Raw genomic sequence first — 15,193 nt, forward strand, 5'->3', positions numbered from 1 at the left:
TGAGCGTCAAGCCCTCGTACTAGGCTTTCTGGTCGAAAAAGACGGCATACGACCAGACCCTGAAACGATAGCAGCGGTTCGCGACTTCCAATAGCCACGCACGGTGAAAGACTTGCGAAGTCTTTTGGGCCTTAGCTCATATTTCCGGCGCTTTGTCAATAATTTCGCACAGCCTGCCTCCCCCCTCACGTCTCTCCTTCACAGAGACACCCCATACTTGTGGACTGATGACTGCGAGTCCGCGTTTGAACAGCTGAAATTTTTGTTGCCTTCTGGACCGGTACTGCGGCATTTTGATCCGGAGGCGTCAACTGAGCTGCACACTGACGCCAGCGGTGCGGGTCTTGGCGCTCTGCTTGTTCAGCTCTGCGGTGGCCGTGAGCATGTCATTGCCTACGCTATTCGGACACTTACAAAATCGGAGACAAACTACACCGTTACTAAACTCGAGTGCTTAGCAGTCATCTTCGCCATTCGGAAATTCCCTCCCTATCTACATGGCCGAGCATTCACGATAGTGAGTGACCATCATTCACTCTGTTGGCTGGTTGGGCTGCGTGGCCCGTCTGGTCGGTTGGCCCACTGGGCTTTGCGCCTTCAAGAGTACAGCTTTTCCGTTAACTACAAGAGCGGACGCTGTCACACGGATGCTGATTGCCTATCCCGTCTCCCTTCGCCGCACACTAAAGCTGACGATGATGACTTCGATGACTACCTAGTTTCCATCTCTTCCGACTTTCCAGACTTGCGTACCTCCGAGAGCGAGCAACGTTGCGACCCTGCCTTGAAATACCTACGGGCGCCTGTACATGAGCCAGCAGGAACAGCACCGTTTACTTTTCGTAATGGTCGTAAAAAAATTACTCGGCTGATAGTTCCCCATTGCTTCTAGTTGTGCCCGAAAACCTGCGCCCCGCTGTCCTTCGTTCCATGCATGACGATACCACGTCCGGGCACCTTGGCTTTGCACGCACACTACATACACCGACTTAGACAGAGATTCTTCTGGCCCAAGCTCTGGAAAACAACGAAACAGTATGTCGCCAGCTGTACTGTTTGCCAGCGCCACAAGCAAACGACGACAGCCCCAGCAGGCTATTTACAACCAGTTAGGCCACCGACGCAACCCTTTGAAAAAGTCGGCATCGACTTGCTTGGCCCGCTCCCAAAGACGTCAGCTGGCTACCGCTGGATTATAGTATGCGTAGATTATCTTACTCGCTACACGGAAACGGCGGCACTTCCATCCGCCACTGCAGCCGATGTCTCTTCATTTTTGTTGCCTCACGTCATACTTCGTCACGGCGCTCCCCGGGTTGTCATCAGTGACCGTGGACGGCAATTCACCGCCGACGTCGTTGAAGAACTTTTACGGCTTTGTGGTTCTGCATATCGTCATTCCACTTCTTACCACCCGCAAACGAATGGCCTCACGGAGCGGACGAATCGAACCCTTACCAACATGTTATCAATGTATGTCGCTGCTGACCACAAGAATTGGGACGCCGTCTTACCTTTTGTAACGTACGCGTACAATAGCGCCAAGCACGAAGTTACTGGATATGCGCCGTTCTTTTTGCTGTACGCCCGCGCACCCCAGAGCTTTCTGGACACTATTCTACCTTTATCGTGCCGAGAAGATCCTTCCATCGCCCAAACTCTGTGTCGTGTTGAGGAAGCACGTAGACTGGCGCATCTTAGGACGTTGTCCTCACAAGGCAACAGCAAGATTCGCTATGATGCGCGGCATATGCCCGTAAGCTTTACTCCCGGTGATTCTCTTTGGTTCTGGACACCTGTTCGCAAAAAGGGATTGTACCGCAAGTTTCTCGCCACTTACACCGGACCATTCGTTATACTCAGCCGCTTGAGGTATGTGAACTATGTCGTCGCCAAAGTGACGGCAAGTAATCGGCGTTCACGTGCGACGCAAGTTGTTCACGTGGCCAGACTAAAGCGGTGCCATCACAGGTCCCTTTAACTCGCTCAGCGAGCTTCGTCTGCCCCCGAGGAAAATGTCGCAGCACTGCGCGACTGAGGCAGAGAAAGAAGAAGTAGAGTGTGCGTGCGTGATCTCGGGGTACTCTGTGCCGGCTGGGCCTGGCCTGTAGCTTCACTCTCGGACCTCATTTCACCCTGTAAATAAACATCATTCTTAACAATAGGATTAACAGCTAACCATGAGCGAGCCTTCATTTACCCAACTGCAGCGAAAAGCGCGGATGGCTGCGTGACCTGTAGCATTCCAAGCCGCGCGCAACGAGCCAAATGTCACGTGTTCCGACGCCCAGACAAATTTTGAAACACGTGATTTCCAGTAGGTGGTCTTCTTGTACAAACATATATCGTATTTACTCACGTAATCATCGGTCTCGCATAATGCCCGAGTAATCGTCGTCTGCTCGAAAATTACTACAGTGATTGCCATCTGCTCATTGCGGTGCATGGCAGCAGATCGAGTAGTTTTTTCAGCCATTGTTTTTCTTTTTTTTTTTTGCGAAGCCCTTCCGCCATTGCACGAGCAACAGTGCACATGTACTCGAAAGTCTGCGAATTCAGTATAGGGAAAAAAAAGGAGAAAAAGCACGGTCAGCACGAGAAAGGCAGACAACACGTGCACAATTTACGCTATGTAGACTGATGACCTAGAAGAAAGTACTTTCAGCAAATATTCTTTTTATGTAGTTCCTGCTTGTGTAGAGCGTGTGATCTTATTCTAAAGGCCAGTGCGAGGTCTTGGCATTGGACGCCTGAGCAATGGGGAGGTATAGGAACTGTCCTTCGCGAAAGCAACGAAAAGGGCTGTCGGTGCAACTTGGAAAACATTTGAGGGCTATGCGAAAGGCTATGCGTGAGTGCTTGCGATGGTCATTGTGATCATAACGCTTGCATAACGAGTGATAGCAGCGGTGAGCGCGTGTACATTTCCTATAGCGAACGTTCTGTGTTAGTGCTTGTTTTACGATTTCGCCTTACCGCGGTCCTGAAACTCGAATGACGCGACCTGCAATACCGTGCGCGCGGGCTCTCTGGCGGAACGTGCGCTGGAAGTGTGCGTGACTTCTATCCAATAAACGACAGCCTAACGACGTGTGGCATGCTATTTATTTTGTAGGGGTGCGCGAACTGTAACTTTTCAAAATATTTGGGCTTTACGTGCCAAAATCACTTTGTGATTATGAGGCACGCCGTAGTGGAGGACTCCGGAAATTTTGACCACCTGGGGTTCTTTAACGTGCACCTAAATCTAAGCACACGGGTGTTTTCGCATTTCGCCCCCATCGAAATGCGGCCGCCGTGGCCGGGATTCGATCCCGCGACCTCGTGCTCAGCAGCCCAACACCATAGCCACTGAGCAACCACGGCGGGTAACTAACTTTTGAGAGCAATCGATAACTGCCAATGACAAATCGAATTATAATTATTCGATTCGACAATCCAATCAAATAGGCCATTATTATATACGCTATTCAGATTTCGCACACGTCTAACAGTATTTCATTTCGGGAAAAGATCTCCACAGTACGCCTGCAACCTTCGAATTTATAGCTGCTCTCGCGCGATAGAGTTCTGCCACTGCAACATAATTGGGTTACCAACCAAATAAGTCGACATCGGCAATTTACAGATGGCATACTTTGAAACAAACCCATATAATAAACTTTCTTTTTGTGCACACATGCGCATATTCATCATGCCATTGAGTGACTCTAATCAGTTCAATCATAATGCCTTCTAAATTTACTCCTGTTTTTAGCTGCAGAGAATACAGCGACACGCAAGCAGTCTTCTTTGGGTTGCATTCCTTCCTTCACGTGTTCGCTTGTCGAATTCTTCATGAATCTTACAAGTAAGTCTCTTAGGCGGTGGGTGCACATGAAACGCGGACGATTTCTGTGTCATATCCTAATTACGGGACGCATACTTGTGCTAAGTGGTACACAAACGGGCGCATCATACGGGCATCCATATGCAGACTTGTGTGAAAGAACGCAACTGCAATTGTTGCACGTTTTTCTGTACTAGATGACATAACTAGTATCATTCTCAAGTTTCTCTGTCAACCCATCCGAGAAAAATAGTGACCTAAAAGCATACACCCACATGGACGAAGGAATCGGAAATAATTCCGCAGCATTGCTGCACGAGGTAAACAGGCATGAGGCAATCCCGGCTTTCTCACGTAACTTCATATCCGGGAGTGCTGTCGTGAGTGCTTTGTCCGTGGGCCACGCAGATCGAAAATCTCAGCTATTTATGACATCTGTATTCTGGCAGCCGAGCACTGCAGATACTGATGACAAGCATTGCAAGGGCCTTGTCCGCATGCGTCGACACGGCGACGAGTCCATTCTGCCTGCTCGCGGGCCAATAGGAAACAAAGCGTTTTTCGAAAGGGAGAGAAGGCAACGTCCCGCGCACGCGAGGAGGGAAGCAGGCCATAGACTGAGAGTAAGGGCGCTTACCGGCTGCATCCGCATACCTCGACTTTTATGTTGATAGCGTCTTCTCACCTTCCTTCTGCTCTTGATGCATTTTCGGTTATGAGGAATTGTTGTTAGTGTCGTGGAAGGAAAGATCCTTCCCCGCCGTTACCCTAACTGTATCGCACGAGGTGAACATTTGAGCTATTCCATGGCAGACGAAGCTATCATCACTCGGCGTTCCTGGAAGTAGTCACCCTCTCATGTGCTAAGCTCAGATCAACGCTGCTTAGCTTCGGCGACCGCAGGAGACGGCACGCATGTCGTGGCCGATGGCCTAGAAAGATTTGTTCGCCACCCAAATCCCCATTCATGTTCATGCAGTTTACAAGCAGAGCTAAAAAAAAAAGCGGAGCCGCTTACATAAACATCTGTTTTGGGATGCACGAGGATAATAGTGCTTTAGTTGGCTACACGCAAAGCCTTTCCGTCGCGCATGTGTATAAAAAGCACCATTTCTGGCGCACTGCAAGGCGCGCAGAATGGCCGAAGTAATGGAAACGAGCTTGCTGGGGGGCTTATGAACGCAAGAAAATAGGCATCAGTTCACGCGGCACATGCGGTCAAAACAAAACTGGTTTCAGCGGTGCACACAACTATAATTTCTACGCACGTACACGTGGTCCGGGGTAGCTTGCAAAAGCACTGCGACTTCTTCCAGCAGTCGGCCATCGCCATCCCACTGTTCCACACGACCTAACAGGGCCGGTGATAGCCTTTCTCGAGGAAGTCACTACACAGATGAACTCTTTTTTTCTTTTTAGCTAGGCGCTCTATTGTAAATATTTCGTTTTTGCTCTATACTCACTACTAACTTTACGCCCTCTCGTTTATCGCCACCCATCCTCCGCTGCTGACTGTTGTTCAGGTGTCAGCAGGCTGCGCAAGGCAGTTATTGCAGTCAGAACCAATTTCGTTCCCATTCTATCTGTGTGTTCGTAGGCACAGAGCTACATTTACCATGTCGAGCCTAGAACATTCCTATAGCAGGCCCATACTTTGCAGAATGGTAAGAAAAGAAAAAGAAAGGTAGACACTAAGAAGAAAAAAATGAAACTAGTTGACGATCAACGTCAATAAAGGTTAACCGTCCATTTCATTTGTCTGTCTTTATTATTACAAGTGTTGTGTTCTGCCGAGGTGGTGAGCACTGCAGTCTGCAAGCCACCTACGAAGACGGTTTTCAAAGGAGCCGCCTGCATTCACATGACAGCCACGTCGAAATGGACACTGCCAAACCACTACCACGCCTATAGTCACCATCAGTAGCACTGAGCATTTTACATAGAGAAAGACTCGACTGAGCAATTGTTGAAAGTATCGCTGGGCAGAAGGCTACCACGCGCAGCGGCAAAGCAACAATGGGGCCAGGCACAACTCGCCTTCAAAAGAAAAGGGCAGGAGGAATTTTCTTCAACTACAGCAGATCACCTGTCGCAGCGTCGCAACAGGAACAGACCGGAGCATGCTGGGACGGCGAAGAAGAATCTTTTTCCCTTTTTCCTGGATGGATGGATGTTACGAGCGTTCCCTTTGGAACGGGGCGGTGGGTTGCGCCACCAAGCTCTTGCTATTGTACTGCCTAATGTCCTACCTAGGTTAAACAATAAAAAAAACACTATGAACTTGCACAACCAAATTTCTGATCCCCTATTGCGAACTACGCTTTTGTACGTCTCCGTTTTTTGTCTTTTCCCTACTTTTATAACACCAATCCTCCAATCGCCCCTTACTCTATGACTCACACATGACACATGACTCACATGACTGAGTGGCGTCGCCTGGTGGGAGAATTTGAACTACACGCAAGATGGCGACAGTGATACCTTGAACTTAAGCTTAACGGCGGTCGGGATGTGTTTTGAAGAACGAATGCAGTGCTTGCGTGTGACAACTATGAGATAAAGCAGCTAGTGTCATGTACCGGTTGTGCGCTCTAGCTGATACGTTGGAAGAGTATGTCATATATAAAAGGCATTCTGGTATTACCTTCCAACACAGAAGGTATTGCCAACACCTTGACTAATGCACATAGGCAATCTCCCGATATTTATATTTCTACTTTCTAATTTTGACTGACATTTTGGAAGAGAATACATTGACGCCTTCTGATCAGTGTAGAATGAAGTCGTCTGCCTCGTTTCTTCTTCTGATGTGTGCAAATGACGTAGAAGAATGAATTGCATAGTTTCGTATTGCGATGGATAAGTTCAACTTCATGCTTATCGATACACATCTGGGACGCCGCTGCTAAGGCTGTTGTAGCGTTCATTGCTGCGTTTATGACAGCGAAGTGGCAGAGAACATCCATAGGATATCCACAAATACTTTCACTACCCCTGCCTTAAAGAGACTGACTACTGCCCACACCTCACCTTATATGTCATGTGTTGCAGTGAGCAAGTTACGCGCAGTCATGGTACAGGACGCTAAGAAATTTTGACTGGCCAACGACCAGCGCCAGGGAAATAAAGATACTCAAGGAGCACCAACGATTGCTGTTTCATAAACAAATAGTGAACTTCAAGAAACTGCGCAAAAATGTTTATTTTCACTGTCCCTAGTTTAACTCTATACATTCTGTACACATTGTACACCAATGTTCAGATGCCTAGATAAAGCTCGGAGCGATAAAACGTTTCGATAATAAAAATCTAAGCTACCGTGTTTATCACTTTCATCTTAGAGTGTATGCCGAATTCATCAAGTCTCCATAAACGCGGCACGCATCCAGGTACACATTTCTGAGAAATCCTGACGCAATAATATTTTAATATGAAACTCTAACCACATAGCTGTGGCAGCAACGTGTTCATTAATAATATACAGTTGGAAATGACAGCTGTCTAAGAGGTGGTAGAGCACTTCTCGTTAACAGATCAACAGGGGTAATGAAGAAGTTTTCTTGCTTCTACATGGCACGGAGTGCCACTACCACCGTTAGAACGCTGAACAAAGGAGCGCTGGCGTAAGACAGGTACGATATAAATAAAATTTAATGCAAGGTTTCTGTCGTGATACTTTTCCAGAAATTCTGAAAACACGAGCTGCGTGCGCACAGATCACCATAGCAACAAGAATTTTTCGGCCAGATACACCTGTTGATTTGGCTGGACTGTCCCAGATAACACGCTGTAGAGTCAGCCACGCAGATCGTCCAGTTTACAGATCACCGTTGTCAGGAGCAATGAATGCCGATGCTCCAAGCGCTTATCGGCACCAACGAACATTAGATCGAAACGAAAAACACGAAGAGGCCCGCGAACACATGGCTAAAGAAACAGCTTCCCAGGGTTCATGATGCCCTTAGGGTCAATGGCCTTCTTCAAAGTGTGCATCAGCTGGATGCCGTTCTCGCCGAGCTCCCGGACCAGCAGGCTGCGTTTACCGATCCCGATACCGTGTTCACCTGTCGACGTGCCATTCAGGTCCAGAGCCCTACACAGGTAGAGAAAATCTCAAAGCATAAGTATCGGACAAGAGCAAACGACACACTTTAAGACGCAAATAAACAGGCATTTAGCAGGAATATAGACAGGGGTACGTGTCCGGGCCTGAGTGTTGTTCGTTCAGGGAAAGATTAAGCGCTTTCTAGGCCAGTGGACGACAAGTTTTTTGTTAACGCATGACAAGTGGTGTTGGACATCCATAAGTTCGACAAAGATTGACGCACAAATAGGATTTTATCTAGTTTGTTACTCACCATTTTAACTGCTTTAGTACATTTTCTGCAGCTGAGCCATTGAACCTGAGTCTGCTCGACATACTTCAGCTTGATGGGAATCGCGTAACATTACTTTTGAGACATTCGTACTGAAACTAACACAAAATACAGATGAGTTCCATATTCCATTGTTCCACTGTTCTATCTTTTCTTTTCTTTTTCTGCGAAAGTGGCGTTCTTGGAAACGAATACGTGGGACGCTAACACTATTCTCTCCAAATATTAGGAGATTCTTGCAATGTGTCCAAGGCCTGAGCAGTGCCTGGCTACAGTTCAGCAACTGCAGATGTTAAATTCAAATATAAATTATGGGATTTTACGTGCCAAAAGCACTTTCTGATTATGATGCACGCCGTAGTGGAGGACTACGAAAATTTCGACCACCAAGTGATATTTGACGTGCACCTAAATCTAAGTACATGGGTGTTTTCACATTTCTCCCCCATCGAAATGCGGCCATCATGGCCGGGATTCGATCCCGCGACCTCATGCAACTGCAGATGTATTAAAAATGTTAAAAGTAAATATTTAATATAGCTCTCTAGCGAGTGTCGCACATTCAGTAACCTTCGGCGCGACTAATTCTACGTTCTATAATAAGGTCACATCATGTATTGGCTGGTCAAATTTAAAAATCGAAGTTGCTTGCGACGTTCTGGCTAATATTTGCAAATATGTACCGCTGGCATATCCGATAAACTTTTTTTGTAAAAGTGCGCGTTCCACACGTCTGCCTGGTTCGATGAATTATAAGTGAGATATAGGGACACACGTATTGAAAGTACTCCGCATAGTCAAGCTACGCGACGTTCTACGCGGGTATAGCCGTCAGCGTAACAATTGACTTGAAACAAGTTCAAACCCACCTCGTAACGACTCAGATAACAAATCTGCTGAACAAAACATTCGCTAGCGGAAGCTTAGGTATTTGTTTTGTTGCTATGTTCCATGATAACTGAAAGTGACACTCCTCCAGCAAGCATTCACGATGAAGTCAAAGAAACAGGAACTGTATTGCTACTGTGGGCACTCTAAATTAATTTTATTTCATTGTAACTTTACTACAATATCCTGACGTCAATTTTATGTAACGGCAGATGAAAGCAACGCCCGGTGACCAGAAGCATTCTTTGAACAGCCCACTAAAAAGCTCTTCCCATTTATAGAACGCTACTTTTGCTTGCTTTTCAAGCAAATAGGACCGCTTGCCTCTACAGGCCTTTATAATTTAATTGGCTGACCTGAGGCGAGGAATGTGCAGAAGAGGCGGCGTTGCCCGAGTCAACAAAGTGAAGTAGATAATCGGATGAGGAAAGGGTCTCCGATTGCTCTGCTTCCCCTCGCTTAGCTTGCAGCAGCTCATCGACGATCGTGGCGGCGTGCAGAGGTGAGTTACAAACGCCGCCAAAACGGATGCCCCGTTCAGAATATTTGGCAAAGCGATGTCGTCTACGTGCCGAAAGGGCTCGAAAACGTTATACTGCCATGAAAAACTTGTATTACAAGCAAGGAAATCACGTCTCGCAGGCAGCACCTAGTAGAAAACGCCGAAGCGATCAGTCGTCGACACCCATCTTCGATTCCTTTGGGAACGGGGCACTCACCGGCTATTCCCGCCCCCCAAAAAAGTTCAGTTTTGCTTGGCCCATCAATGGACTTGTATTGCGTATACAGGTCACGTCGACGTGGTGAGTTTCCGCGGTTTTTTGACGTCACTTGTAATACAGGCGAAGTAGGCATGGACCCTAACATTTTTCACCAATCGTGGAGATCGAAGGATATGGAATAGAAAAAGGTTGGAATAGCTTTGCGTGACAGCGCCCTAGCAACCGCTTCTTCATTGTGCGCATCAGCTAGAGCAAACCTGTGAATGCGGCTACGACAAACTGACAACAGATCGATGCATTGCAATTTCAAGGAAAAATTATTTTTGTCGCCTCAAGATAACTAGCCCACAACTCCATTCAGTTATTGTGAGAAAGCTCTAGCGCCGGGCGAACTCCTATTTCTCCATTCAAAAGCATGTAAAACATAGAAATGCTGCAGTAAGACAACTAGTGAACTGAGTTGACTGATGTTGGTTGTATTTGACAGAGAAAGGCAAATTTAAGAACTACAGCAGCGGTATGAGTTGTTGCTTCACACTTTTTACAAAAACTCAGCGAATTCACAAAAATGAATGCGCCATTTTTACAGATCTGTAACTCTGTGCGAAAAACAGAGATCGTTTGAGCATCGAAAGGAGGCAAACGTGACATACGAGCTTACAGTTTATGTGGGATTGTTACAGTGATTACGGTTGTTTTGCAAGATACTCACAAATCGGTGACATATTTCGCAGCGGTGTGTAATTCATGAATTTTATGCGACTTATGTGTCTAAATACGTTTTTCTGGCAGAGCTTTAGTATCGTCTTTTTTCTTGCTAAGTTACGGTTTTGGAAACTTCATAACTTTCTCTGTTTCCTTTTCCTTCTCGTTGTGAGTTCCTAAAAAACGCTGGTGTGGACTTCTGTCCAGCCTTACGCAATCATGGCTCCAGAAGTGTGTCCGGCCTGCAATAAGGATTGTCCAGATGAGGAGGATTTTGCGTGTGTGGGTGGTACATGCGTATATCACTTCGGAAAGTGTTCGGGAGTTGCAGAATCGATGTTCAGGTCAAAAGGCGAAATATGGCGTAAAGCGTGGCGCTTTCCAACATGTCGGACCGCAAGCACAAAGAGCCGCCAGAGTGGCAGGTGGAACACGTAACGCGACACTGATTATGCCAGCTTGATATTGAGAATAAATGACAAGCTAGCACAGCTGATGACATTACAAAGCACGTTGGAGATTGAACAGTAGGCGTAGACAATGTCTGATCAGTGCGACACAATTCTTCAGCACATTACCCGCCAAGATAAGGACATAGCCGAGCTAAGGAAACGAGTGGACGTCGTAGAGATTACGGAACGTTCACTTGACTCTGAGCAGATAAAGGAGAATATCAATGACCTGGAGTGGAAAAGCAGGAAATTAAATCTTGGATTCGATGGCATTCCGGAAAGTAAGGATGAGGACCTGCTATCGAAACTTAATGCAGTTACGAGCAGAGTTAACCTTCTCTAGCTAACTATGAACGATGTGACCGCTGTGCATCGGCTGCCAGCGCCTAAACATGGTGTCCCAGAGATTTTCCGGTTCGCAAGACATTGCCAGAAATATCTGTTCTTGAGCAAGGGAGAACTGAATCAACTGAAAACAAACTGTTTTGTGCTGGATAATTTGACAAAGAGGAAGAAGGAGTAGCTTAAAGACGCAAAGAACTGGGCGAAGAACAACAACTTTAAGTATGTGTGACACAAAAATTGGGAGAATTTTTGTGAGACAGCGAGACGGAAAAACGCAGTTCACATTGCTTGCACAGCAGATTTGAATAATATAGTATAGTTTCCTTCCTTGTTTGTCAGTTTTTCAAAAGTTGCAACGCAAAGTGCACTTTCTTTGTTGCGCATGGCGGTAAATGCTTCTTGTTGTGTAATGCCGCATGCTTTTTTCGATTTTTCTGGATCCCAGACATAGTAATCTTTCGGTGTGTTTCATTTAAATGCTAGGTCTGTGGTATCTAAGACAGCCGATCTCGAGTTGCTTTTTACGCAACTGGGTTTTGCTTTTCATGTGGTAATGTTGACTGAAAGCTGCTATGGTGAACATAGTACCGTACTCAAGCTTCCTTTGTATGACAGATTTGTTTTAAATCGCACGAATAGTCGCGGTGGTGGCGTACTATTGATCGTAGAAAAGCACTTTCATTGCGATGTGTTACCTGAATTTTCTGTCATTAACCCTGATTACGAAATCTTGTCCTTGTTATCGAAAACAAGGTTGTGGAAGTCATACATCGCCCCCCCCCTCCACCCAAACGGAAATTTGAGATCCGTCTTCGCTTTTCTTGATCTTGTCCTTCATAAGTGAAAACAAATATGTCATTTTAGGTGGTTATATTGATATTAATCTCCTTGCAGATAACCCCACAAAGAACAATCAGAAAATCTATTGATCTCATTCGCCCTCTTAAATATGTTATGCGATCCTACACATGTTACATTGCAGACTAAATCACTACTTTATCTACTTATAACCAATATGCACATGGCTATGCTGAAAGCAGGCTTAATATATACTGATATCTGTGACCACCGCGGCGTTTTCATGTGCATTCCGAAAAGTAAATTTCCTAATACAGAAAAGATAGCAAAGTTATTTCAAGATATGTCGACTAAAACCTGAACAATTTGAAAGGGAAAGTTCGTAATCATGACTGGAGCGATGTTCTTAAAGAAACAAGTGCCGAAACGGCTTATGCTTTGTTTTTAACGGCTTTTTTTATGCATATGCAACGAGTGCTTGCCTTATAAACATTCACAGGAACGAAGGAACATTAGGAAGCCATGGATCCCACCTGAATTGCTGAAGACAATTTATCAAAATGATCGGCTACATAAGAAGTTTGAAAAAACTCGAGACCCTGATATGCTTAAAGCTTTCAATGTGTTTAGAAATAAACTAACGGCGGAAACACGCAGTGCACGTGATCAGTATTTCTGTAACCAGTTTTTCTGCTCGTTGAATATGTCTGATGAATTATGGAGGAAACTAAACGGACTTCTAAACAGATCGATAGGCCCAAGCCCAGAAACAAAAATTCAGACTGAAAATAAGGAACTCACAGGCACTGATTTAGCTAACGCGTTCCAGAGCTACTTTACAGAGATAACTAGCAATTACGTTGATTCTAATACTCTTCATATAAGAAACGAGAAGTCAATGTTCTTAACGCCAATATCATAATCAAAGGTCATGTCGGTATTCATGGGGATGAATAATAGCAAATTTCTTCACGCAGACGTCATTGTAATAAATTCAGTGAAGTTTGTGATAGGAGACATGCAAGAGTGCTTAGCTCATATATATAACCTTTGTTTATCTCAAGGAACATTCCCAGGACAAATGCAACTCGCCATAGTGAGTGTATTGCATAAAAAAAGGAAGTATGAATGATTTTACAAATTTTAGACCAGTGTCAATACCACCTGTTCTCTGAAAAGGATTTAAAGAAATGGTTCGTACTAGAATAATAAATTTTAGAGAATTTTGCAATATCATTCCCGGCGCGCAGTATGGCTTCCCCAAATATCGATCAACAGCAATAGAGCTGCTAGAACGAAAAGAATTTATCCTGCAATCGCTCGAAAATAAAGAAGTAGCCCTTGGAATATACGTGGATTTTACAAAAGCTTTCGATTATTTAAATCACTCCATCCTGCTAAAAAAACTGAAAATGCACGGATTCCGCGGAACGGTTCTATCGCTTGTGACGTCCTACCTTAGTGACCACAAGCAGTACGTGCATTTAAATGCCTGCTCTTCTAATATATTACCAATTTCTGCCGGCCTACCTCAAGGGAGTATTCTGGGCCCATTTCTGTTTAACCTATATTTGAATCACATTGTTAACGTCGATCCGATGGTGAAATTTGTCATTTACGCTGATGATGTGGCACTGTTATTCTCTGCAGGAAGTGCGAATGAGCTGATTCTGAGAGCGAACGTTGAGCACGCTTGTGGAATTAGACACATGGGCACCCGCCGTGGTTGCTCAGTGGCTATGGTGTTGGGCTGCTGAGCACGAGGTCGCGAGATCGAATCCCGGCCACAGCGGCCGCATTTCGATGGGGGCGAAATGCGAAAACACCCGTGTGCTTAGATTTAGGTGCACGTTAAAGAACCCCAGGTAGTCGAAATTCCCGGAGTCCTCCACTACGGCGTGCCTCATAATGAGGAAGTGGTTTTGGCACGTAAAACCCCATAATTTAATGTTTTAGATACATTGGCGCAACTTAACAAATTGAACATAAACGTTAGTAAAGCGAGGGCTGTCATATACCGTGCGAAAAACAACAAGACTAACATTACCTGAGATATTAAGCTGCACAACTCCAATATAAAAATGGTAAGTGTACTTAAAATAGTTGGAAGCTATTTCAGTGAAAATATGACCTGAGACATTCATATCGGTCACGTTGTGTCAAAACTGTCTGACATCGTCGGACTGACGTACGCCAACAGGTATATTCTACCGCCAAAGATTAAGCTTCTATTATACAATGCACTATTCTACTCACATATGAAATATTGCCAATTAATTTGGGGGAACACGACACAAGTTAATTTGCAAAGAACTATGATATTGCAGAAATAAATGTAAAGAAATATTATTAACGTCCCCATGAGTCACCCTTCCTACCCTCTGTTCTTGAAGTACTTTGTAATGAAAATAGACCAGCTATATCCGCATTCCTTGGGGGCACGTTATAAGCTTGGAGTATAATATAACCGCTATTCCCTGCTACGGTTGGCATCGCTTTCTAAAAGGACCACACTTTATGAGAGTCCGAAGCACACAGCCATGGCTAATTAAAATGCGCAGAACCGGATACGGACAACAAATGGTAAACAGAACGCTACCGCATTTGTTAAGTTTCTGCCATAACATCGGATTGACTCCCGAAACAGCATCGAACCACAAACTGAAATTGTTTTTCTGTGGCAAAATTCCTTCCTCATGACAGAATTTCGTAAGGTTCTTCATTTCTGCGCATGTGCGCTACACTCACTGCAAAATACCAATGTGCTGGTTCATACTACACAAATGTATACCATTTTTTTCATCTTTTCCTTCATTATGTAGCGCTTTTTACATGCACTTTCTTTATGTTTGTAATGTTTCCTTTAACATTGGTCTATCACGCAGTTAAAGAACTTCTTATTTCTAGAGTTACTTGTTCTGACTGTTGTGGACAAGTTATAGCTTCATTACTATTACTATCTGCTTGTGGTTTTTATGTTGCCATGCCAAAATTGTTCTGTGTCTTGTATTCTGTACTCCGGGGAGCTGGGAATTAGTCAAGCTGCCTTGTCAGCTTTTTTTGTCGCGCTCCCTCACT

At 45.1% G+C, this 15,193-nt stretch overlaps 1 protein-coding gene across 4 annotated transcripts in view; it reads right to left on the reverse strand.

Moving 5' to 3' along the window:
- Window positions 1–7,462: 7,462 nt before the first annotated feature.
- LOC142580046 (putative D-lactate dehydrogenase, mitochondrial) overlaps window positions 7,463–15,193 on the reverse strand; it is a 104,893-nt gene continuing 97,162 nt past the window's right edge. For all 4 annotated transcript variants that reach the window (XM_075690795.1, XM_075690796.1, XM_075690797.1 and 1 more), the window contains one exon: window positions 7,463–7,922. In XM_075690795.1, coding sequence (XP_075546910.1) covers window positions 7,757–7,922 — 166 coding nt within the window. In that variant the 3' untranslated portion in view covers window positions 7,463–7,756. The remainder of the gene's footprint in view (window positions 7,923–15,193) is intronic.

Source organism: Dermacentor variabilis, chromosome 4 (genome assembly GCF_050947875.1).
Source record: "Dermacentor variabilis isolate Ectoservices chromosome 4, ASM5094787v1, whole genome shotgun sequence".
NCBI classification, from domain to species: domain Eukaryota; kingdom Metazoa; phylum Arthropoda; class Arachnida; order Ixodida; family Ixodidae; genus Dermacentor; species Dermacentor variabilis.